This window comes from Hypanus sabinus, chromosome 11, assembly GCF_030144855.1.
Source record: "Hypanus sabinus isolate sHypSab1 chromosome 11, sHypSab1.hap1, whole genome shotgun sequence".
NCBI lineage: Eukaryota > Metazoa > Chordata > Chondrichthyes > Myliobatiformes > Dasyatidae > Hypanus > Hypanus sabinus.
In genome coordinates this window covers 80,866,182-80,892,891 of record NC_082716.1, presented here as the reverse complement: position 1 = coordinate 80,892,891, position 26,710 = coordinate 80,866,182, and the positions used below count along the sequence as shown (strand labels likewise).

The 26,710-nt window shown below is 37.9% G+C and overlaps 1 protein-coding gene across 2 annotated transcripts in view; it reads right to left on the bottom strand.

Annotated features, from left to right (window-relative positions):
• Positions 1-26,710, bottom strand: part of tsen15 (TSEN15 tRNA splicing endonuclease subunit) — a 55,666-nt gene that overhangs the window by 12,765 nt on the left and 16,191 nt on the right. The window contains exon 4 of one of the 2 annotated variants that reach the window (XM_059984838.1): positions 3,022-5,397. The exons of the other annotated variant lie outside the window; for it this stretch is intronic. Coding sequence (XP_059840821.1) covers positions 5,337-5,397 — 61 coding nt within the window. The 3' untranslated portion in view covers positions 3,022-5,336. Of the gene's footprint in view, positions 1-3,021; positions 5,398-26,710 lie in introns of those variants that run through there. 2 annotated transcript variants of the gene reach the window in all.

Here is a 26,710-nt window from a genome sequence, read left to right as displayed (position 1 = left end):
GCCAACTATTTTAATTCCTCTCCTGTTCCCATTCTGAAATATCGGTCCATAGCCTCCTCCATAGTTAAGAGGATTAGTTCCTAGTTCCTTGGCATAGACATCACCAAGGATATCACAGCAGTGCCTCTTTTGCCTCAGGTGGCTGAATAGGTTTGGCATGAGTCCCAAAATGCTCAGGACTTTCTTACAGGGACATCATCAAGAGCATCCTGACGGGCTGTGTTACTGCCTGAAACCCTCAATTGCAGAGCACTACGGAGAGTGGTGTGGACAGCTCCGTGTATCTGTTCAGGACATTTACAGCAGCAAGTACATAAAAAGGGTCCGGAGGATCATCAGGGATTCCAACCACAGCAACTGTAAAGCTTTCATCTGGCAAACTGTACCACAGCATTAAGGCCAGGACCAACAGGCTCTAGGACAGCCTCTTTCACCAGGCCATCAGATTTTCAATACACATTGATATAACTGCATATCTGACTGTATACAACCTTAGTGTTTGGGCAATATCATCCCACATTTCCCCTCTTTATTGCTTGGACATAGTGACGGCAATGTAACAAAGATTTGTACTCCCTCATGTTCTGAGATGGATGTAAGAAATAAAATTCTAAATCTAAATTTACTGCCACGATGAAGCTCATCTCAGGTTGAAGCAGAAACACCTCATATTCCCTCTTTTTCTCTTCCTTTTTCCTATCTCTTACTCTAGCCTCTTACTTCTTCTCCTCACCTACCTATCACCTCCCCCGGTGCTCCTCCTCCTCCTCTTTCACCCATGGTCCACTCTCCTCTCCTATCAGATTCCTTCTTTGCCAGCCCATTACTCTTCCACCCATCACCTCCCAGTTTCTGACCACTCGCCACCCCTCCTTACCCAACCCATCTGGCTTAACCCATCACCTTCCAGCTTGTCAAGCTTACCCTCTCCCCACCATCATTTGCTGGCATCTTCCCCCTTCCTTGCCAGTCCTGAAGGGTTGACTGCTTATTCATTTATGTAGATGCTGCCTAACCTGCTGAGTTCCTCCAGCATTTTGTGTGTGTGTTGCACAAAATAACTTGAAATTTCATGTGAAAGAAAGGTGCCAGAGTTGGACCTCCTTCACAGAACATATCTAACCTTCCAGAGTGGGACAGAAAAATTAATGATGAATCATGATCCCATTCAGAGGGGTTTACTATTTGCCCAAGAGGTGCAGGTTTGAAAAGGACAAAGACAGCACCATCAGTAACCACGATTATGAGTGTTTAATATCAATAGAACTCTTCAAGAAACTGAAAAATCCAAAGGGAGCTTGGAAAGTTCAGAAATCCAGTTGCAAATTACATTCTTTTTGCCCAGGTATAGTTTTGGGAGAGAGGTCTCTGGTGGTATCACAGTTTCACCACATAAGCTTAAAGACTGTAAGGATTTTCAAGGAGCGATGAGAGGGTGCATGAAGGAAGATGCCAGGAAAGCCGGGGAAGAGCTTCTTACGTATGATGGCAGTTAGGCCAATGGCACAAGCACTGTGACTGGCGATGACATGCTGTTGAAAGCCCAGCCAGAGAGAACAAAAAAACTACTTTGCTAATTAAATTTATGTTGCATTGAGACATGTTTGAGAAATTAATGTGAGTGCTATGAACACAAAATATGAAACCAAGTCACATCAGGAGAAATTATAGCAGTTGCCCAAAAGTTTAATCAAGGTAGTAGATTTTAAGGAATTCCTTAAAGGAGGTAATAGAAGTATAAGGCAATAAATCAAGTCTGATCTCAAGATAAAACATCGAGTCTCTTGCATAGAGCTAAAGGTATAACTGCAAAAGAGGCTTAGCTACATTTTTCACCACATCATTAATTAAACTGCTTTTGGAATATGACCTGCTTAGCAGGAGAGCAAGTGATAAAAATATTGTTGTTACAGGTTTAGTTTTAGTTTTTATTTTGTGTTTACTGGAGATTAGAGACAAAAAGCACCAGCAACACCTGGTGTGAATATATGGTGATCACCACCAGCAATACTATCAATAGCTCATTTATATCATGTGAGAGAAAGTCCATGATCAGAAATGGAATGGGAATCATCACTATTATTGAAACAAAAAAAATGAAAAAAAAAACAGGATTCTGAACATATTTCAACCTACTTTAACTAGAATAGTTTACTTTCTTTCAGTTTTTGACACTTTGCCACTGCTCTCTGAGGAATACTCTACTGGGTGAAACATCCCTTTCCCAAATAGGTTTTCTGCTCATGTATTGCCTTCTCCACTTGCATTACTTGTTTCCTTGTGTGTAATGGTCAATCATTCCCTGAAAGTTGCTCATCTCCTTCCTCAGTTTAGCACTATTTTGGTTAATACAGTTTCTCTATTAATCCAGCCAGTTCCATCTAACTCTACTAAATATTACATGTCCAGAATCTAGAATAATCCTACATAAAACATCTACAGTACAAGAATGATAATGCTCAGCCATTTTAGTGATGACACCCCAGCAACGTGCATGGTACTGACTGACGTACAATAGAGGCACACACAAAAAAAATCAGAATTGCTTTGAAATGTCTCATGTACTTTAATTACCTTGAGCCTGAAAAGCCCTAAACATGTGAAGTATAAATCAAGAGCACTTTCTTATCACATTTCAGCAACAATACCTCATTAATGACAAGACAAGTGGTGTGGTGAAAGCAATGAGCACCTATGGAACTAAAGGACATCCTGTAATAGTTTTCTCATTGAATCATGAGAACAAAAATAAATGAGTTAGAACTGAAGTCAATGTCAGGATGGCCAAAGAGGGAATTGCTGCATAGAATGAATTCGTTCATCAGTATTAATTAATTATCCAAAAAATTCTCTTAATCAATCTGGCTTTTAACAGACAGTAAGGTTGGCTCTGATTGACTGTTATTAACAATCAAGTTACTGTGCTAAAACTAAGTCACAGCAAAAGAAACTTTCACAATCATTGAGTTTTCAAAGTTCAAAGATCAAAGTAAAATTTATTTATCAGAATACATACACGTCACCACGTATGCCCCAAGATTCTTTTTCTGTGGGCATACTTAGCAAATCTGTAGAACAGTAACTGTAAGGCTCAATGGACAACAAATTGTGCAAATATAAATATTATTAAATAGCAATAAATAACAACCATTAAAGTGAGACCACTGGTTACACAAGTAGCGTGTGTATTTTCCCCTTTTTGTTCAAAAGCCTGATGGTTGAGCCTGTTCTTGAACCTGGTAGTGCAAGCCCCAAGGCACTTGTACCTTCTACCAGATGGCAGCAGTGAGAAAAAAAGCTTGGCCTGGGTGGTGAAGATCTTTGATGATGGGTTTTAAGTCACGTTTCAATAAATTCTCTAGCCTCAGTTAGTGAACAAGCTTTCCACCAATCGACATTCTGGCTTAAATACAAGAGATAATGGAACAAAGTTTGTATTATGTATTCAGAGCAAGGAAGCAGAATTAAAAATACGATCTTTCTGAGGCACTGATGAGTCAGCAGTGGAAAGATATCCGTGCGCAGATTCCAAGGCATGCATTAACAGAATACGGAGAATCTAATTTCACTCTTTATGGATGAGAGGACATATCAGGTGAAAAAACTTCTTGGCATCTAATTACATACCCAATGGTCAGATTACTTAATGGACAACTAATAGGATCTTCAGAGAGATTTATTTCTAGCAAATAAACCTTCAAAAATTAATACTCTGCTGATGTTTGGATAGGAAAGAGACAAGGTTGTGAAAGACAGTTTTGTTTCAGAGTGAAAGACTAAGTTTAAAAACAGCTTGCCTCTCACTGTGAAACAAAATTGCATGCTACTGAAACATATAACGTTCATCTAAAAAATTACAACAGCATAATGCTTTAACATTTAATTTTAAGGGATGGTGAAAACAATGGGACAATATAATGTTAAGGCACAATTCTCATGAAACTTAGCCTTACATCAGCAGGGATATTTATTTCGAAGGTGAACCCTAATGCATTTCAATGACTGATGAACAATTTTGATGACTAGGAAGGCAGCAAGGTGACAACATCATCTGAGAAAGAGCACAACTGAGGCATAAAGCTTTGAACCCTTACAGACCTAGCTGACTAAGAAACTTTTCATGTGTAACTACATATTTCTGACAGAACATTGTAGTTGGCTTACACCAACTAACTTCTGCAATATTCACCCATTCATTCAGGGAACATTACTAAAGCCTACTTTTGAAAGTTCATCAACCTGAAACATTAAATCTCCACAGTTGTTGTACGACCTGCAGAGCACTTTGTCCCGCAAAGTTTGCATTTTTAATTCTATTTCTTTCTACTAAGTACAGGATTCAATGCTTGTACCATGAACATATTTATGAAGTTGCCATATAATGCAGAATGTTTTCAGCTATGTGAATAAGAATGGGTCAAGAAAAACTTCTACTTTGTTTTACACTTTTTAAGTACATACCAAGAAGGAATCCAATTTAACTCTTTCATTACAGTGAATATAACTGCTCTGCCACAGATTGAATGCTGTACAGTTTCCACAGTAACAGGGTACTAAAAGCACACAAAAGCGAAGGAGCTTGTTGAGTATGAAAAACCAGAACCTTCTTAATCTTGCAGCTGCACTTCAGGAAACTACCTGAAGCACCTTTTAACCTTTAACAACCACAGACTCAGCAAATGCCTGAGAAGGAATTCACAGTATGATGTCAATACAAGTCAACAAACATAGCTTTATTAACTCAGTCATTCTTCGGGCAAATCCACTACAGCAGTCAAGAGTTGAGGTCAAAGTTCTCTTGCTGCTAAAACAAAGAGAATGCGGCTGAACAATTAAATGCTCATCTTAATTCTGGGTTCTCAATTGCTGGCCAATATTATATAATGCAAATATTGAATTGAAAATAAAACTCCTCAGGAATGGTGCATTAAAAATGAATTTAAAAACTAAACATGAGGCATTTAATATTCTAAAGTAGTAAAGATAATGAGAACACTTAATTTGAAGATTTTAGCAAAGCACTTTTCTAATTAGATTTTACTTGTTTCAGAAATGGATCACAGCAAAATAATTTTATGCAAAAGGATGATTAGAGTCCACAGGCCTTCCTTCTCTTGCCTGTGACTCCATTATCTTGCATGTTATAGAGAAACAAACAAAACACCAAAAAAATTGTCGGAAGACTCTACGAGTCAGTCAGCATTGATGGAGGAAAATGGACAGTTCATGTTTTGGATTGAGAGCCTCTATATGGAGATGGACAGTTAATGCGAATTGTTGGTCCATTTCTTTTCACAGATGTTGCTTGACCCACCCAAGTTCCTCCAGCAGCTTGTTTATTTTTTCCTCCGAATTCTAGCATCTTCAGTCTCTGTGTCTCCAAGAAATAAAAACAATCTGCAATTTAGGAAAACCAAAAGCAGTTGAGCAATGTACTTTTATATGTACAAGAGTAAATTAATTTAACCAAGCATTCATTTTGTAGGTCACCTGAATTTTGTTAAGCCTTCTCAGTAACTCATTGTTACAAAAAGACACAGGAACAAAAATGCTGGGAGTGGCTCAAATGGATGTCAAGTAAATCAAAGCTGAAGTAGGCTGCTTGCTCTGCCCACCTCGCAGTCATTCACCAAGATCACAGCTGAGCTTTTTCTCCCAGCTTTCCTGTACTGCTGGCATTCCATAATTCCTTTATTATCATAAAGTTATTCATCTCTGCATTGAATATACTCACCAATGTCTGTAGCCAAAAATGTCCCAAAGATGCACCTGTGGTCAGGTGAAGAAATTTCTTCCCATACCTGCCCTGAATGGCCAACTCGTTATCCTGAGGCTAGACTCCCTGACTTTGACACCCTGGCCAGGGGAAATATCATCTCTGTATTTGCTCTGTCAAACCCTTGATGAATTTTGCTTGTTTTAATAGAGATCATTTTTCCTTTTAACCCTCTTCCATGCCAGGTATCAGCACATTTTTATTGCACGTACTCCAGTCCTGAAGTAGGGAGACCAGACACGTACATAATGTTCTCAGTGCACTTGCACCAAGTCTCAATATAATAATGTCTTTACTTTTGTGCGGAATGTGTGGCAACACTTGCAGTCCACTCCCAGCTCATCCTTAGGTTGCGTTCGTTGTTAATGCAAGTAACACATTTCACTGTATAATTTGATGTACAGATGATAAATAAATCTGAATACCTCTTGCAGTGAAGAGCAACCTGATATTTACCTTTCTAATACACCCATACCTGCAGATTAGTTTCAATTATTTATGTTTAAGGACACAGCCGTCCCTGTGAATGCCAACTTTTCAAGTCTCTTGCCATTTAAAAAGCACTGTGCTTTTCTATTTATTTCTACCGATGATGATTTCAGATTTTTCATATTATATTCCATCTCTACGCTGTCACCAATTAGTTGACTATATAATCCCTTGAATGCTCTCATCTTGTTCACTCCTCATACTGCCAGCCAGCTTTGTATCATCAATCAACTCGTGTATGTTACACATGATCGCCCCCTCCAAATAAATGGAACAGATTGTTGTCAAGAAGGATTCAGCACCATCACTTTGGTAACCTATTATTTACCATCTGTCAACCAGAAAAAAAGATATTTTTTTCTTACACAGTTTTCAGTCCATTACACCTCAAGCTCAAACAATTTGCCAACCATGAGCTTCTTTCAAATAATGTCAATTTGGCCTAAGATTTTTATTACTTTTCTATATACCCCATTCCCACTTCCCCTACTACCGCAACAGGGTTACTGATATGTAGTTCTCCGTTTTCTCTCTGCTTTTTCTTCCTTGACCAGTGTGTTGGCGCGTGGCCAAGTGGTTAAGGTGTTCGTCTAGTTATCTGAAGGTCACTAGTTTAAGCCTTGGCTTGTGTGTGTTTCCTTGAGCAAGGCACTTAAGCACACATTGCTCCGCGATGGCACCAGTACCAAGCTGTATGGGTCCTAATGCCCTTCCCTTGGACAACACTAGTGGCGTGGAGAGGAGAGACTTGCAGCTTGGACAACTGCCGGTCTTTCATAAAATAAACCTTGCCCAGGTTGCAAATCCATGGTCGAGACTAACGGAGGCCTACACCTTGACTAGTGGGATTATATTTGCCACTTCCAATCTGTGGGAACCACTCTAGAAACTATGAAATCCTATGCCATCTCCAAGGACAATTCTTTCAAAATCTTGGATGCAGGTTATCAGGTTGTAAAGTTTTATCAGCCACCTGCCTCATCAATTCTTCCAATACTTCCTTGACGAATACCAATTAATATTTCCTCCATCTTGAGACCTGTTGCACTCAACCATTTCCTGGATGTTTATCATGTCTCTTTATATTTTAATTTTTTTTTCTCCTGCCATTTACTTATTGCCTAATATGAACACACCTGTTTCCAACAATAAACAGCCAACATCAACTCTTTTCTAATCGATTCCTTTTCATACTGTATATTTATAGAAACATTTACATTGTACTCATGTTTTTTTTTGCTTAGTGGTTCTTGTATTCTCCTGCCCCATTACTTTTTCATATTTTTGCTCCCCTTTGCTGAATACTGAATTTTTCTGAATCCTCAACCTCATTGCTTTTCGGCAGAAATTATAGGCATCCGCTAGTCTCGTGAGACCATGGATTTGCACCTTGGAAGGTTTCCAGGGCGCAGGCCTGGGCAGGGTTGTATGGGCGACCAGCAAAGCTGCCCAAGCTGCAAGACTTCCCCTCTCCACACCACCGATGTTGTCCAAGGGAAGGGCACTAGGACCCAAGCAGCTTGGCAGAGCAATGTGTTGTTAAGTGCCTTGCTCAAGGACACAACACGATGCCTCAGCTGAGGCTCAAACCAACGACCTTCAGATCACTAGACCAATGCCTTATCCATTAGGCCACGCACCAACACAGAAATAAACCTTTTCTTTTTATCAAATACAATCTTTAATTGTCTTATTTACCTTGGCTGATGCACTTACAAGATATATTTTGCACTTCTAAAGGCAAAATGTTTGTCATTCACTTAAATATCAAACTGCTAACAGGCATGTCTTTAATTAGTTTCCCAGATTACAAAAACACATCTTATAACTTAATAGTTTAATTTACTTGGATATAAGGGCTTGACTTCAGAATTAACCAAATCACTTCCAAATTTGATGTAAAATCCTATAATCTTATGACTTCTTGTTCTTGATGGCCCCTACCTAGCTATAAAATTATTAATCCTTCTTCATTGTACAACAGTGAATATAAAAAAAGTTAGTTTTCCTCAATTTGTTAAAATGCTATTTTGTACACACTTTATAAATTTGCCCTCCACATTATCATTGCTAATGTGGTTTGCCAAAGTTCCCCAAGGTTATTTTAGTATCTTTATAATAGACTTCTTGATTTATACTACTGTATACCCTACTTGCCTTCACGTGAACCCTCATGTCTTCCATGCCCACTATTTAGATTAGGCGTTAACTATAACCTCAGTTATTTCATTTTCTAGGATACTGATCACAACTCGATTCATAAAGACCATTCCATCAGAACAACCTCTGCTCCTCGTAGTGTCTCTGATTTCACACAGACTTTTGAGCCATGCTTTTCACTGGGATCTAAGTGACTCTATGCAAATGTATATGTTGGTCAGATAATCATATCTGGATTACAACCTGACAGGTTCCCTTTGGTCTTTAGCTTCTCTTACACCTTCAAACAAAATCTTCCTTCTTAGTTCATTCTACATCTCCATCAAGAGTTTCCAAACGGACCATTACAACTTGAATTTTCCCCTCCTTTTTCAAGTTCCTCTCCAACCAAACCGTGAAGAACTTATCAAGCCAGGCAGCACAGCCCTTGGGTCTACCGGTTGTGGCTCTGGTGAACAGTATTTATACTTCTTACTGTCTATTACTACCATATTCCTTTCCACTCCCTCTAAAGCATCTCACTCCATGTGCTACCATCACTTTGCTCATTCCTCATTGCCTCTGTTCTCACCGACAGTCTACAAAAAAATTTCTACCTTTTGGACAAGGGCAAAAGATGGGGCTCTTCTAAATGCCTCCCTCAGTGACACCCTCCAGTCCATCTTATTGTTACTTCACTTAATCTAAGGGATATCATGCTCTTTTGGGGCAAAATGCCCAGGCAGCTTTCCTTCTCCCAGATACATCACAGTCACTTCAGCTCACCACCTCTGAACCAAAAATCCTCAAACTCCAGATAAAGTTACTTTAGGTCGCATTGTTTTCCATCTGCTCCCACACACAACAGCTACAACACATCACCTGCCTTGCCACAGCTATGCTAAATTTATTTTACTTGTCTGTTGTTTTTCAATTATAAAACACAATCCATCACTGCCCCTGTCTCAAAGTTCTTACTCACCAAAATCCACACTCCACAGTTAAAGCTTTTGGCTGGCCCTGTACTTTATGCAAAAACATACCATTCTTCAGCAGAACCTACTAATTTAGACCCACAGATTCACTATTTCTGAGACAGCTAATAGTCACTACAATTGATTAGTGCCAGCAGGTTACCTGATTAACAGGAAATCTGGCATACTATACTGTACTTTCATCATTTTTTCTTTGCTTACCAATGCAATGAAAACCAGGTTACAAAAATCTAATGGCAATACCAAATTAAACCAATAAATATTTAAAATGAATCTTCAACCTTACTCAGAATCCACATTTGGTAGACATGGCATTCAGTGGGTACTGCATTCTGTGCCAAAACATGTCTATCTTACCACTTCAGGAAACAGTCCAGTACTATTCTGAAAATAATTATGGCAATTGAGTGCACTGCAAAGAAATATAAGTGGTTAACCTATTGCATACGCTGAATGCCCAACTAAAAGAGACACTCTATAGTTAACAAGTACACCCTCAGCAAAGGTTTATCATACGCATGTAAAAGCAGCAGTCATATTAACTCAATACAAAATGATTTCTAACATGGATTCCCCATTTTGTGGCACAGTCAACTCAATGGAACTTTATAATTACATCATATAACTGATTTTCCTTTTAATATACCGAGTACAATAACATCTCTGACAGCAAAGTGTAGATTGTTGCATTGTTACTCTCCAAGATCTTTAATACAATTGAAAGACACAGATAAAGCTACATTCACATAGGATAAACCTGACTTTCCATTGGTTAGATATACAACAGGGAACATGATTCTCAACATCCCTCTCATCCCAGTTCAGAAATTTTCTGTAAGTATTGGCAGCTTAAAAATTAGATGAGAACTGCAGGTACAAGATCATAAGATTTATATTTTTGCAGCTTACAGAATGCAAGGTACATAGCTTTCAGCTTATAGTCCTACATACTATTGCTGAAGAGGCCATCAATCATTCATCCTAGCAGTGGCAACGTCACAAGGGCTTGCTTTCAGGAGTCAGACTGGCAACAGACCCCAGGACGACACTAAAATAACAGAATTTTTAAAACATGTCCACCTCAGAACATTCCTATTCCCTTAAAGCAAAGAGAAATGGCCAACAAATTAAACAAACTTTCTAACTTAAAGCAGATGACTGAAAGCCTTTAATAAAGGACAGGTTGCTTAACTGCAAAACAGAAACTACTTGTATCAATACAAATATTTTTCAATCAAACAAATTCACAAATATAATCTGAAAATTCTTTGAAGAGGGTAGTTTTCTCTATTTTGGTCGGTATATTTTATTAACAAAATCGCTGCTCATGTTGATTATCTAGTCATGATAACATTGTTATTTGTGAGAGGCCTCTGTGCACACATTTACTGTTACCACAATAACAATCCTGCTATCAGGAACCTGAAGGAACACTCGCTACTTCCATCGATATTTCCAAATCCAACATTTCTCAAAAAGCTCAACATCACCTCCCAATCTCTGCCATTAAGAACAGGAGCAGCAGGTGCACGGGAACACCATTATCTGCAAGTTCAAGTCACACTCCATCCTGATTTGAATATATAGTCAGTTTCAAATCCTGAACTCCCAGCTCAAATCACTGTGGGAGTCGCTTCACCTAAAGAACCGCAGCAGATTTCTACTATCTCTTGTGGGAAATTCAAAAGGCAAAAAAAAGGCTTTCCTGCAAAACCTCCATCCTGTAAAAACACACTCCAGCAACAGAAAATTGCTTTGTATATCCAAGGATTGTAGTGTTCTCGCTCGGGTGTAACAGAACGCCGAACTAAACACCAAGATAAACCGTAGTCAATGAAGACAGGATCGCAGTAAGATTAACCGTTTACTGTTCTTTCTTTTTCGATCTTTTTAATGAGTTTCATATATATAAAAAAAAACATAACATAATAATGAATAGGTTATGAATACAACAGACTTGAAATTGCATTGGTAATAAGATAATAATATCCTATTAAACATCAACAGAAAAAAGTACATTAATCAATCAAGTCTATATAATTATATATGAAAAAAAAACAAAAATAATCGTCAAAAGAAAAAAAAATTGAAAATATGTAAAAGAAAATATATATTGAAAAAAAAACACTAAACTAAACTAACATGGGCAATAATAACAGTTTATAAGTATATGATAGTGTCAAAAAACTCCGGAACTCCATACCTGAACAAGAATAAACAGAGAGAAGGTCTGGAAAAGGCCAAATTAATTCATATGAAAATGTCAAATGAACGGTCCCCAAGTTACTTCAAATTTGATTGATGAGTCAAAAATAGTGCTTCTAATTTTTTCCAAGCTCAGATAAGAAATAGTTTGAGAAAACCACTGAGACGAGGTAGGAGGATTTACTTCTTTCCAGTTTTGTAATATGGACCTTCTGGCCATTAATGTTACAAAAGCAATCATTCGTCTAATTGAAGGGGAAAACTGATTACCATCCTCATTTGGTATACCAAAAATTGCAGTAATAAAATGAGGTTGTAAATCGATATTCCAAATTGAGGAAATGGTAACAAATATGTCCTTCCAATAGTTATGTAAAGTGGGACATGACCAAAACATGTGGGTCAATGAAGCCACTTCTAAATGACACCTGTCACATTGAGGGTTAATATGAGAATAGAATCGAGCAAGCTTATCTTTAGACATATAAGCGCTATGTACAATTTTAAATTGTATTAAAGCATGTTTAGCACATATAGAAAAGGAATTAACCATTTGTAAAATTTTTTCCCATTTATCTGTTGATATATTATATCAAAGTTCTTTTTCCCATTCTTGTTTAATTCTATCTGATATTTCTGGTTGTATCTTCATAATCATATTATAAATAAAAGCTACTAATCCATTCTGACAAGGATTTAAGGTAAAAATCAAATCTGAGAAATCCATTGAAGTTGAATTGGGAAAAGATGGTAGAACTTTATGTAAGAAATTTCTGATTTGTAGATATCTGAAAAAATTAGATTTAGGTAATTTAAATTTGTTGGAAAGTTGGTCGAAAGACATCAAAGTACCTTCAAAAAAAAGATCTCGAAAACATTTTATACCTTTCCTTTTCCATATGCTAAAAGCTTGATCTGTCAAGGAAGGTTTGAAAAAAAAATTAAGTAAAATAGGGCTATCAAGAACAAAGTTTTTCAGAGTAAAAAACTTACGAAATTGAAACCAAATTCGTAATGTATGTTTGATAACAGGATTAGATATCTGTTTATTGAATTTAACTAAATCAGCAGGAAGAAAAGAACCAAGAACGGAAAATAGAGAATATCCCTTTACCTCATTGCATTCCAAATTTACCCACTGCGGGCACAATGGTGAATCCAAATCTAATTTCCAATACATTAGGTTACGAATATTATTCGCCCAATAGTAAAATCTAAAGTTAGGTAAAGCTAAACCACCATCTTTTTTAGATTTTTGTAACTGCCTTTTACTTAACCTGGGGTTTTTATTTTGCCACACAAATGAGGAAATTTTTGAATCAATGTTGTCAAAAAAAGATTTAGGAATAAAAATTGGTAAGGTTTGAAATAGATATAAAAATTTCGGTAAAATCATCATTTTAATAGCATTAATCCGACCGATTAATGATAGGAATAAGGGAGTCCATCTTGTAGTAAGTTGTTGAATTTGATGAAGCATAGGTAAAAAATTCAGTCTAAATAAATCTTTATATTTCTTGGTAATTTTTATACCTAAATAGATAAAGTTATCAGTAACAACTTTAAATGGTATCCTGTCATTCAATAAAGTTTGCACGTTTAAGGGGAATAATTCACTCTTATCCAAGTTTAATTTATAACCAGAAAAACTACCAAATTGAGCCAACAAGGATAAAATAGCGGGAATAGACCTGTCAGGATCAGAAATATATAACAGCAAGTCATCAGCATAAAGTGATAATTTGTATAACTTCTCATTACGGGTAATACCAAAAATATTAGGAGATTCACGAATAGCAATGGCTAAAGGTTCTAATGCGATATTAAATAATAAAGGACTTAAAGGACAACCTTGTCTCGTACCACGAGATAATTGAAAAAAAGAGGATCTATAATTATTTGTAAGAACAGAAGCAACAGGTTTATAATATATTAATTTAATCCATGATATAAAATTAGGACTAAAATTAAAATTTCTCAATGCATCAAATAAGTATGTCCATTCAACTCTATCAAAAGCTTTTTCAGCATCTAATGAGATAACACATTCTGGGATTGTGGGTGATGAAGTATAAATTATATTAATCAATTTTCTAACATTAAAAAAGGAATACCGATTCCTAATGAAACCAGTTTGATCTTCTGAAATAATCTGTGATAGTACCTTTTCTAATCTAATGGCTAAAATTTTTGTACGAATCTTAGAATCTACATTTAATAATGATATAGGGCGATAAGATGCACATAAAGTAGGATCTTTATCTTTTTTAAGAATTAGAGAGATAGTAGCTTCATAAAAAGATTGAGGTAATCTCTTCTTAGTAAACGCATCATTAAAGATTTCACATAACCAAGGGGAAAGCAAAGAAGAAAAAGTTTTTAAAAATTCTACAATATAACCATCAGGGCCAGGAGCTTTCCCTGAATTCATTGATGAGATAGCCTCTCCTATTTCGGCCATAGAGATAGGAGCATCGAACAAGCTACGATCTTCATCTATCAGTTTAGGAATATTCAAATTGTTAAAAAAATTATCCATCATGGACAGGTCACCATCAAATTCTGATTGATATAAAGATTTATAAAAATCTTGAAAAGTGTTATTGATTTCTTTATGATCAGTAGTTAAATTACCGTCTTGTTTATGAATTTTAATAATTTGTCGCTTATTCGAAATAGCTTTTAATTGATTAGCTAACAGTTTACCAGTTCGATCACTATGAATATAGAATTGAGCCCTGGTCCTAATTAATTGATTTTCAATTGAAGAAGATAATAATAAGCTATGTTCCATTTGAAGCTCAACTCTCTTCTTATAAAGTTCTTTGGTAGGAGTCACGGAGTAAATCTTATCAATTTCCTTAATTTTATCCACTAATAAAGCAATATCTAAATATCTTTGTTTTCTTTTACCAACGGAATATGAGATAATTTGTCCACGGATAAAAGCCTTAAAAGAGTCCCAAAGTATTCCTCTGTCAATTTCTTCAGTATAGTTTGTTGAGAAAAACATGTCAATTTGCTGTTTTATGTAGGTGATAAATTCTGGGTCTTGAAGCAAAGTAGCGTTAAGTCTCCAAGATCTAATATTATTGGAAAAGTCCGAAATCTTAATAGATAACTTCAAAGGTGCATGATCCGAAATAGTAATAGAATCATATTTACAATCAATAACATCCGTTAATAACCGATGATCAATAAACAAATAGTCAATTCTAGAATAACTATGATATACATGTGAAAAAAATGAAAATTCTTTATCTTTAGGGTTCAAAAACCGCCATATTTCAGTCATTCCCGAATCAACTATAAAAGAATTAATAAGTGAGGCTGATCTATTCGGAAGAGTTCGGATAGGTTTAGATCTATCCATCGAAGGATTCAAACAACAATTAAAATCTCCACCCATTATCAACATATATTCATTTAGATTAGGAAGGGAAGTAAATAAACGTTTAAAAAATTCAGGGCAGTCAAAGTTTGGAGCATAAACATTAACTAGAACCACTTTTCGATTAAAAAGTGAACCAGTTATCAACAAAAATCTGCCCTGTGGATCAGAAATAATTTCATGATGTGTAAACGAAATTGAGGGGTCTATAAAAATAGACACACCCCTAATTTTGGCGGTACAATTCGAGTGAAATTGTTGACCCTACCAGATCCTAAAAAAACGCTGATTATCCTCCCTCCTAATATGGGTCTCCTGTGCAAAAATAATATTAGCGTTCAACCTATGGAATACTTTAATTATTTTTTTACGTTTAATCCGATGATTTAAACCATTAGTATTCCAAGAGATAAAGTTAATAGATTTATCCATCATGTGTGTATCATAAAAGGTTAAAAAGACACATAACCCATAATTCAGGAAGAAGGAAAATTGATTCAGGAGCAACCGGAGAACATGACACCTCAACAATATTAATAATTTAAAGTCGGCCCATAAACTAAAAGCAAAAAAATAAAAAGCAAAAGCGTGAAAAAAGATCCCTACCCCCTCCCCCCACCCTTCGAAGAAAAGCCAAGCGGCAGGCGCATAATCTAACACTAACATTACCCCCATTTCAAGATGGCAGCTCCATAAAAAGATTTAAAAAAAACTATGTAACACCCAGATTTAAATATAGGGTTGCAAAAAGAAAATATATATCAGTCAGAATGAAAAAACTAAAATAATAAAACAATCATTAATAAAAAAAGTATAAACATTAAAATTTGAAAGTGTAATATACCTTTAAAAAAAATTCCATGTTCAAATACAAGAAGGATGACGTTTCAAAAGCAAAGACATATGGGAAGAAGAAACGACATTTTGAAAAAGCCATATTACAAAATACAAATGTAAGTTCAGCAATCTATTAAAAAAATTTAATTAAAAAAAGTTATCAAAATAGGATTGAAAAAAAAGATTTAATAGACACTACAATATATATAAAAAAAGACCAAAAAATCCAAAACATTCGTCCCATTTCTAAGTACAGGCAAACAAATAAATGCTTACAGAAAGCAAAGTCTTATGGGAAGAAGAAACGACATCTTGAAAAAAAAGTAAATCATTATTACAAAATATAAACGTGTACATCCGAAACAAAAAAAGAATAAAAAAAAGATATTATAAAAATTAAAAAGAGCATCTAAAAACAATGATGATAGTAAAAAAAAACCAGACCCGTAGATCAGGATAAGAAGTTATAACCCAGCTTCACAGGTTAAAACTTAAAATGAAATGGCATCCTCTCTCCGAAAAATCTTCAACATAACACATAGTTCAAGTTGCACTAGAAGATCAATATTCTTCAACAAATTTCTTCGCTTCTTCCGGAGTGTTAAAAAATTGCTGACTGTTGTCGTTCAGCGTAATTCTAAGCTTCGCTGGATACATTAAAGCTTGTTTAAGTCCAATCGAATGAATCTCTGCCATCACTGGTTTAAAAGCGATTCTCGCTTTCATTACTTCGAATGAATAATCTTCAACAATTCGAAATGTGTTGGTGTTGTGAGAAATCATACCTTTTTTACGAGCTAATCGAATTAAAAGCTCTTTCTCCCGAGGATAATGAAGGCGAACAATCACCGCTCGTGGTTTACCAAACACAGCCGAAAATCTCGCAACTCTGTGAGGGCGGTCGATAACAGGTTTAGTATGCAAACCTTCACCACCGAAAATTTCCCACAGTAATTTAGAGAAAAATTCAGTTAAATCACCGGACTCAACTTTTTCGGGGAACCCGATGATTCGCAAATTCTGTCTGCGAGATCGGTTTTCGAGATCAGTAATTTTAAACTTATACTGATCTACTGTTTTAACAGTCGATTGTATCTTCTTGTCCAGCGCTTCAATTGTACGTACTTCTTCACAAATTAATTTTTCAAGAGTCGTGATCTTATCTTCATGCCGATGAATATCCGATGCCTGCGATTGAAGCTTAGTATCAAGCGATCTAACAACTCCTTCAAGTTCAGACATTTTCGTGGTAAGCTTATTTTCCAAACTTGCCAGTTTACTTTCCATTTTACTTTCCAGCTTGCTTTCCAAACTTGCAAGTTTAGCATCCAGAAGATTAGAAATTGCGTCGATGGATAAAGGCTCCTTAGACGATTTCTTGCTTGTAGCCATTTTAAGTTTGACAGAATTAGATCAAATATAGTTTTAGGAAAAAAAAGTTAATCGAAAGTATCAACTCATATGATTAAGTTCGAAAAGATTTGATTAAAGGGTGATTATAGTTGAAAAAATGAAGAGCGCCTAAAAGGCAGATTTTTACGTCGCCATCTTGAAACTCCCTAACCGTTTACTGTTCACTGTTCCACATTAACGTATGGTGAAAACTGTTGATAAAACAATACAAGATTTGTACAGCATTTGTTTCCTTCTTGATATTACATTTACATCGTAAATACTAGCAAAGGCAAAACTACAACAACTATATCACATTAAAGTGCAGCATACAATCAGAATCTACCTACGCCATTGACTGCTTTAAATACACTTCAACACAAACTATCCGCAACTCTTTAACTAACGAAAACATAAACCTTATCGACCCTCGTTACTTTTAACAGAATCGGCATTAACATTTTAGTTCAACATATCGATTATCTCATGACATACGGCGTTGCTTCCACTATGTTTCTAGTGCATAGAAAGACAACTTTTCTTGCGCTGGACTCACACATGTCAGCCCCCACCTTCCCGTTTCTCCAAACCGGTATTTTCCCACAGGACGTGGCAAAACCGGATGTGACATCATCACATGCCGCAATATATCACAGACAACGAATTTACTTTAAACAATCCCAACTTTAACTAGAATGCTAACAAACGACTTAGTAAAGCGAAAATATTATAAGCTAAATAACTGCCATAAAGGCAACACACTCCCCGCTTGACCTTCGTAAGGTCACAATGAACATAATACAAAACTTCAGTCTCTAAATCAGTCCTTAGGTAGAAGTAGAATGACTTCTGTAACAGGCCTTTGGTAAATTTTCGCGTCACCTTGGTCGGTAGTTTTCAACTCAACCTTCCTGACATGTCCATCCCTGCTAGGGAATGTAGCAGTCATTCTGGCCATTGGCCAGCAGTTGCGGGTGATTTGCTTGTCCCTGAGCAGGACTAAATTTCCAACTTGAAGATTTCTGCAGGGTTCTGTCCACTTTTGTCTGTGTTGCAACAAAGGTAGATATTCCTGTCTCCAATGAGACCAGAACCGATTTGCCAGAGCCTGGACCTGTCTCCATTGCTTTAAGTACAAATCCTTATCAGAGAAGTCCCCTGGTGGAGGGGGAGCTCCTGCCTTCTGTGTAAGGAGCATTGCTGGCGAGAGTATGAAGGGGTTTTCCGGGTCAGAAGACACAGGTAGGAGTGGTTGTGCATTTATAACGGCTGTGACCTCCGCTAGTAGAGTGCACAGTACCTCATGGGTCAATCGGGTGTGTTGCTGCATCTCAGGTTTCCTTTTCAGGGTTTTTTGCAAGGGCGTGAACCGCTTGACTGCCTGCTCTTTGTTGTTTGGCAAGCACTGGCGTGGTTCTCTGAAAGGCAGTGGGGTGACCCCATTATTTGCTTCATCTCTGAAGACCTTGGTGTCCTTTGTTTTTAAGAAAATGGCGTCTTGAGCTGATTGAGCAAGTTTATTATCATGCTTAGTTTGAGCGAAGACTGACTGACCTAGCGTCGTCAGTTACTTTACATTCGTTAAAGCCTTGTCGTACTTCCTTGATACACATGACACTTGTGCAGGGTTGAAAAATTGAATTGCGGCCACTCTCTAGCACATTGGTCTTGAGTGTGCTAACCGTCGGTTTGTGTACGTTGCCAGGGCACACCTCTCCTATCACCACCCAGCCCAGATCCAGGCGTTGCGCAAAGGGGGCATCGCGTGGTCCATTGACCTGCTGCCTAACCTTGTGCACCCAAAGAACATCTCTTCCTAATAGCAGGAGTATTTCTGCTTTTGGATCCAGTTCTGGGATGTGCTTGGCGATGTGGTGGAGATGTGGCTGGTGTAGCACCGCACTTGGCGTCGGGATCTCAGTGCGGTTCTTTAAAATCTCATTGCACTCTAAGAGTGGAGGGAAACAGATGACGTCTTTACCATCCAGGGACTCGAGCTGGAAGCCTTCTGCCTTCCATCCATAAGTTTCCATGTTGCCTGAGCAAATTTTGAGGTAGTATGGGAACTGCTCACTCTCAATGTTGAACAAGTTAAAGAACTCTGGACTGACTAGTGAGCTATTGCTCTGATCGTCCAGAATTACATAGGCTTTGATGGCCTTGTCTTTGGCTCCCTTAGGGTACACCTTAGTGAGGCAGATCTTTGAACAAGAACGGCTTGACTGAGCTTGACCGCAAACTTCTGTGCAGCTCGAGCTGACAACAGTTGTCCTGGAGTGAGCCTCACCCTCCCCGCCGTCCTGTTGTGGGGGTGAAGGAGCGTTGTCGGTTTGCGGTAATGGGCCGGGATGCATGGCCCCATCGTGATTAGTGCTATTACATTCCGGACACTTCATGGAGATCGTACACTCTCTAGCAAGGTGAGAGGTAGAGGAACAGCATTTAAAACATATTCTTTTCTCCTTGAGAAGGGCCATCCTCTCTTCAAGGGGTTTTTCCCTAAACGTTCCGCATTTTCTGAGGGGATGGGGTTTGTTATGCAATGGATAATTCTTGCTAGGGTCGTGGTTAGTTGTAAAGACTTCAGTCTTAAGCACTGAGATGGGTTTATTAATGTTGAAATTATTCGAAGAGGATTTATCTGGCTTGGTGTAAATTGTTCTGCTTCCTGGACCCATGATGCTAGGGTCGTTTCGCTTCTTCGCCTACTTGCACACAAACCTAGTGAAATACTCAAAGGGAGGAAATCGACCATTGTGGTCTTCTTTGTACTCTGAGGCAACAGACACCCACCTGTCCTGCAGCCCAAATAGAAGTTTGTCTACGATTTGTCTAATCCCGTATGGAGTATCTAGGTATAATAGACCAGTTGAGTAGCCATCTTCTTTGGCGCCTTGAGTCTCCATGAGTAAATCTCCAAGCTCCCTTAACTTAATGTGGTCCTTGGCTGACACCTTAGGAAAATTTTCCAGATGTCGGTATAGCGCCGCTTCAATAATTTCGGGGGCCGCGTATCCCTCCCGAAGTCTCTCCCATGCTTTGCTTAAGGCTAGCTCGGGTTTGTTGACGTACACTGAACGTATGCGTCTCACCTGTTCACATGATTCTTTTCCCAGCCATTTTGCCATAAGATCCAACTCTTGGAGCTGGACTCCGTCGATAGCGTTGGTGAATGTGGAGTACCATGCACGGTAATTTTCAGGTTTATCGTCGAACTGGTACAGTCCCGAAGTGACGAGATCTCGTCATGCTAAATACTGTGCCGGGGTTCAATTGCAAGTGGCATGCGGCCTGGGGAAATATGTCGGCGGGTATATGACCGAGGGCGTACATCTGTTATGGAATTTGCTGTTCTGAATTCGGTCTTTGCCTCTCTTCTCGCCAGATCTGGTAAGTTTGGTGTCGATAAGTATTTGTCATCAGCCCTTTCGTTCTTGAATTCATCGCGGAGTTGCAAGGGTAAATTGTCTTCCTCGGATGGATGTGATGCAGTTGGGCCTCTCTGAGACTCCTCATGAAGTGGGGCATTATCGAATAAGTATGGAGAGGAAGAACGAATCTTCAGGTCTATTTGAGATTGGACATAGTCGCTTGTGCGTCCCAATCTGATCTTTTCTGAAGTAGATTTTACGTCAGCCAGATCATACATTTCTTCAGCATCTTCTATTAACTCTGCTTCCACCCTGGCAGCAGCTTCTTCTCGTTCCAGCGTCACCACTTCTAACTCTGCCGTTAGCCTTGCCCTTTCCAACTGGTTTTGGGCTTCTCTGGCAGCCTTTTCCATTTCTCTGGCAGCTGCTTCCTTCTGGTTTTCAGCTTCTCTGGCAGCTGCTTCCATTTTCAATTTTGTCTCTCATTTGGCGTAGCGCACTCGCACCTTGGCGGATTCTGCTTTAGCTCTTGTGTGGGCGGCCTTACTTGATGATGCCCTTCTGCCCCTGTCGCTGGATGGCAACGACTTGATGTTGGATCGAGTTGTCATTGTAGCAATTGAAACACCTGATAATGCCGTCTTTTCACTGCAGTGTTCTCGCTGGGGTGTAACGGAACGCCGAACTAAACACCAAGATAAACCGTAGTCAATGAAGACAGGATCACAGCAAGATTAACCATTTACTGTTCACTGTTCCACATTAACGTATGGTGAAAACTGTTGATAAAACAATACAAGATTTGTACAGCATTTGTTTCCTTCTTGATATTACATTTACATCGTAAATACTAGCAAAGGTAAAACTACAACAACTACATCACATTAAAGTGCAGCATACAATCAGAATCTACCTACGCCATTGACTGCTTTAAATACACTTCAACACAAACTATCCGCAACTCTTTAACTAACGAAAACATAAACCTTATCGACCATCGTTACTTTTAACAGAATTGGTGTTAACATTTTAATTCAACATATCGATTATCTCATGGCTTACGGCATTGCTTCCACTATGTTTCTAGTGCGTAGAAGACAACTTTTCTTGCGCTGGACTCGCACATGTCAGCCCCCACCTTCCCATTTCTCCAAACCGGTATTTTCCCACAGGACGCGGCAAAACTGGATGTGACACCATCGCATGCTGCGATATATCACAGACAACGAATTTACTTTAAACAATCCTAACTTTAACTAGAATGCTAACAAATGACTTACTAAAGTGAAAATATTATAAACTAAATAACTGCCATAAAGGCAACACAAGGATAATGAATAACAATAAATAAGTGCACATGTTGCATAAGAGTAAAGCAAACAACAGTTCTGTAAGGAGAAGCTAGATAAGTTTCATAAGAAAAAAGGATATGGCAGTGTGGTGGGATAAGATATCAAGGGTAGGGCCTACACGGAACATTAAAAGGCTACAGACTGCTTGGATCAAATAGTCCATTCTAATCTATGAAACAAAAGCCACTTGTTTGGTCCTTCTAAATCAAGTTAAAGCAGTTCAATTATGCCATGCAGATCACTACAACCCCAGTCTGCATTGCAAAATGTTCCCAGGAGACCTGCCTGGGTTGAAAAATGAGACTGTTATCCTGGGATACTTTCTGGATAGTGGAATGAGGTCAGAGAGAAGAGGAGAAAAATAAAAATAAAATCAAACACCCAAAATGCATTCATTTTTCAGATAATAGAAAGTAACAACTATTTTTGTCCCTCAGTCACATTTCTTGGCATTAACCAATGATACCTTACGTTTCTGGGCCAGATTCAACTATCTGAATAAGGTTCCTGGCTCAAGCAGCAGGTTTTGAAAACAGATTTGATATTAACTATAATCTAAGAAGCAAAGAGTCAGAAGAATTGATTGACATTAATACAGCACATCCTTAAGCCATTCCAAAATACTTTACAATTATTTGATTAGTTCAATCTCTAACATGCAAATAAAATGCATGTTACCTCACTCCTTTCAATTTCCAATTTTTGCTTAATTTAACATACAGAATACATGTTCTCTTTTGCTCTCCAGTAATAAATAAATCTAAATACTTAGATACAGACACACATACATCATATATATATATTGATTTCCACAAAGAAATTAATGGGCAGTAAATCCTATTTATTGCATCCCATTTGATGCACTGCTGTGACACCTCGATTCCTCAGATTATCATGAGCTTTGATTTAATGGCTTCTTTGAGAGGAAACATTTCCAGTGATGTGCTAACACATCAAGCTAACTGATACCAATGTGAAAAGCAACTGAATTCAAATATACACAAGATCAAAAGTAATAAACATTCTAATATTTAATTTCCCATTCTCTTCAAATAAAGATGACAAGAAAACTACGTCTCATAATACAAAATCTTCTGGTAGATATCCCTACATTGGATTACCCGATTATATCATATTCACTGTTTGGGTCAAGATACACCATGCTTCTTCATCCACCAAACATTTTTGACTTTGTCCCTTCTCTATGTGAAGTTCTCTCTCGCTCTCCACTAACATTGTCACCAAGTATCCCACTTTCCATTATTCACCAACTCTTCAAGCAGTAGCCCACCCAGCTTAGGAAGGGCATCTGATGCTTCTTCCAGCCTGTCATCTAGAAGCAACTCTACCCCTTCTTTCAGCTGAGTGGAATTGAGTCCTGACCCATTTTAACATACCCCTGTGGAAGGAAATTCAGTCCTGGCTTACTGGCATCCTTCTAACTACTTTCTTCTTTTCCTTAACCTCTTCATAATTCTTGTCTTAGCCTCCCTTGAAGAATTAAATTTGGTCTAGTGAATCTTCTCCAGCATTCCTCTGCTGCGCTCTCTGCTCCTATCATCACCAATTCCTCTATCCATCTTCCTCGCCACTACATTGGGTTATACCACTCTTTTCTAATTTGCTTGACCACACCTTATTCATTAAAATAATTACCCACATATAATTCAACAAGATATTAGCAAATCATATTTTATTTATAGTCCAAAATCATCCTTCCAAGTAGCCAAATCAATCATTAAAGCCAACTAAATATCTATAAGATAGTTCATAAGAGAATACTGAAGCAAAAGTTGAGTCTGAAATACCAGAAGGGAAAGAAGAAACAAGATGCATGTTCACATACCATCAAACTGAAATATTTTATTTATTTTACTGGGAAAACCATCCCAAATAAAGAAAGCTTTTTGATGCCAGGTTTACATTGCCTGTTTCTTGATGCAAGTTACAGAACCATCCAAAAATGTACCCTATTTTACAGCCTTTTGTGGTGCACGACAAACAGAGCCTAGTGGAATAAAAAATTTTGTTGTACCACAAAATCAATTTGGCTGTTTCAAACATATATTTGTGATGATTACTAAATCTAGGCATGTATCCAGTGTAAATAACCTGCTGATTTCTTGGAGGGAAAAAAAGAGAAAATGTCTAGTCAGGTAAGCGATTGCACTGAACATTGACCTGAAATAACAGCACAAACACCCCTGCTGGTTCATTAGTTTGATGGTTTGAAAATAATTGCTGATTAGTGGAAATGTCCTCATCAAAGTGAACACATTTTGAACACAATGAAATTACCCAGCATTCTCATATGAACCAACCCTATTATTCAAAATTCAGCCTTAATGAATAACCTACATATCCAAATGAATTTTATGTGCCTCTCCGTCCCTCTCCTTGTCATTACCAGAGAGAATAGAGATTATGATGCACTGTTCATATACAAATAATAAACTTATACACTCAAGGTTTCCAAAGAGATTGGGAACTTTGCTGTCACCTCTTTCATAGTTTTACAAATGGGAGCTCCTTTTCAGGGAGACACAATGCACAAAACAGACTAAAGAAAGCATGAAAGAGGGGAGTGAATAAGAAAATGAGATTTTTTTAAAAAAAAGGAAAAATTATGTAGAAATATATTTGGTGATAAAGGGAAAATCTGCTGCAGATTGCTCTAACTGACTTACAACAGCACTGAGCACATAAACACGAGAAAATCTGCAGATGCTGGAAATCCAAAGCAACACGCATAAAATGCTGGAGGAACTCAACAGGCCAGGCAGCATCTATGGAAAAGAGTAAACACTCAATTCAGGCTGACACCCTTCATCAGGACACTGAGCACAAGTTGGCCAGTGGTGTAGTGGCATCTGCACTGGATTTCAAGGCGAGTGGTGCAGGGTTCGAATCCAACCAGCTCCTTGCACGCTTCCCATCTATGCTGGGTTTAGTATTGAGCTAGCAACTCAGCCTTGTAAAAAACAGACAAAAAAAAAATGCTAAAGAAACAGCAGGGTTTGCCAGCCAATACACAAGGCACGGAAAGGAACAATCTTCCTTTCTGAGAACAAGCAGTAACCTCTGCCTTAGTCTATCAGGAAGTATGACAACAGGTAAATATTCCCAGTGAAGTTTTCAGTCAGTTATTAGGAACTTCATTGGTAGGTAACTTTTGGAAAGGTTCAAAAGTGATAGGGTTGTGGTGACTTCTTAGTGCCAATATTGATTGACACCTCCTTAGTGCAAGAGGTTCTGAGGACAGAATTTATTAGGGGTGTGTCTAGAAAGGATTCCTGACACAATACGTGAACAGGCTGACGAGGAGGGGCCGTACTGGATCTTGTACTAGGTAATGAACTTGGTCAGGTGACAGATCTCTTAGTGAGCAAGCACTTCAGAGACACTGACCACAATTCAATGACCTTTAGACTTAGACAAGGATAGGAGCAGACAGTACTTTTTAATTGAATTGGGAGAGGGCTAATTACGAAACTATTAGACAGGAACTTAGGAGAGTAAATTAGGAGCAGATGTTCTCAAGGAAATGCAAAGGAGAAATGTGGAGGTTGTTTAGGGATCCTTTGTATGGGGTTCTGAATAGGTTTGTCCCATGAGGTAGGGTGAAGGACTATGGTTGACAAGTTAGATGGAATATTTAGTCAAAAGGAAGAAGGAAGCAAAGGAAATATAAGTTAGGAAGCAAAGAATAGACATGGCTCTTAAGAGTAATAAGGTAGCCAGGCAACAGCTTAAGAATGGACTTAGGGGCACTAGAAGAGAACTCAGAAAGTCTTGTTGAGTAGGATTAAGGAAAACCCCAAGGTGTTCTACACATACATGAAAACAGGAGGATTTACTAGAGTGAGGGTAAATCCAATAGCGGTAACAGAGGAAAGGACATGAAATCAGAAGTAGGGAGGTCCTCAATGAATACTTTACTTCAGTATTCACCAGTAAAAGAGACCTTGATGAAGCAGAGGTAATCTTTGAACAGGCTAAGCTGCTGGAACGTGTCACAGTTAAGAAAGAAGATGTGGTGGAACTTCTGAAAAACATTAAAATAGATAAAGCCCTTGGGAATGGGGGTATATACACCAGGTTACTAAAGGAAGCGTTGTGCATTTGATGAACTTGGTGTCCACACTGGCCACAGGAGTAATGTCAGAAGATCGAAGGATGGCAGATGTTATAATGTCTATTTTCTATGTTTCTAAAAATTTGATCAAGAAAAGTAATAGGGATAATCCTAACAATTATAGCCCAGAGACTCTTACATCAGTGGTGGACAAACTATTGGAGAGAATTCCAAGAGATAGGATTGAAGAGCATTTGGGGAAACATAGTCTAATTAGGGACAGTCAGCATAACTGTGATGGGCAGGTCATACCTCAAGAGCCTGACTAACATTTTTGAGAAAGTGACAAAATGAATTGATGAAGGCAGACTGGTGAATTCCATGTATATGGATATTAGTAATGTGTTCACCAAGGTTTCCCACAGTAGGATCACAAAGTCAGGAGGTGTGAGATTGATGAAAACTTGGTTCTGTAGATTTGAAATTGGTTTACCTAGATAAGGGAGCACATAATAGCGGACAATCTATGACCAGTGGTGTTCTGCAGGGATCTGTCCTGGGATCACTGCTCTTTGTGGTTTTTATTAATGACTTAGATGAGGAAGTGGAAAGGTGGTTTAGTGATTTTGCAATGACAAAGGTTGGTGGTGGTGCTGTGGATAGTGTAGAAGACTGTTGTAGGTTAAAA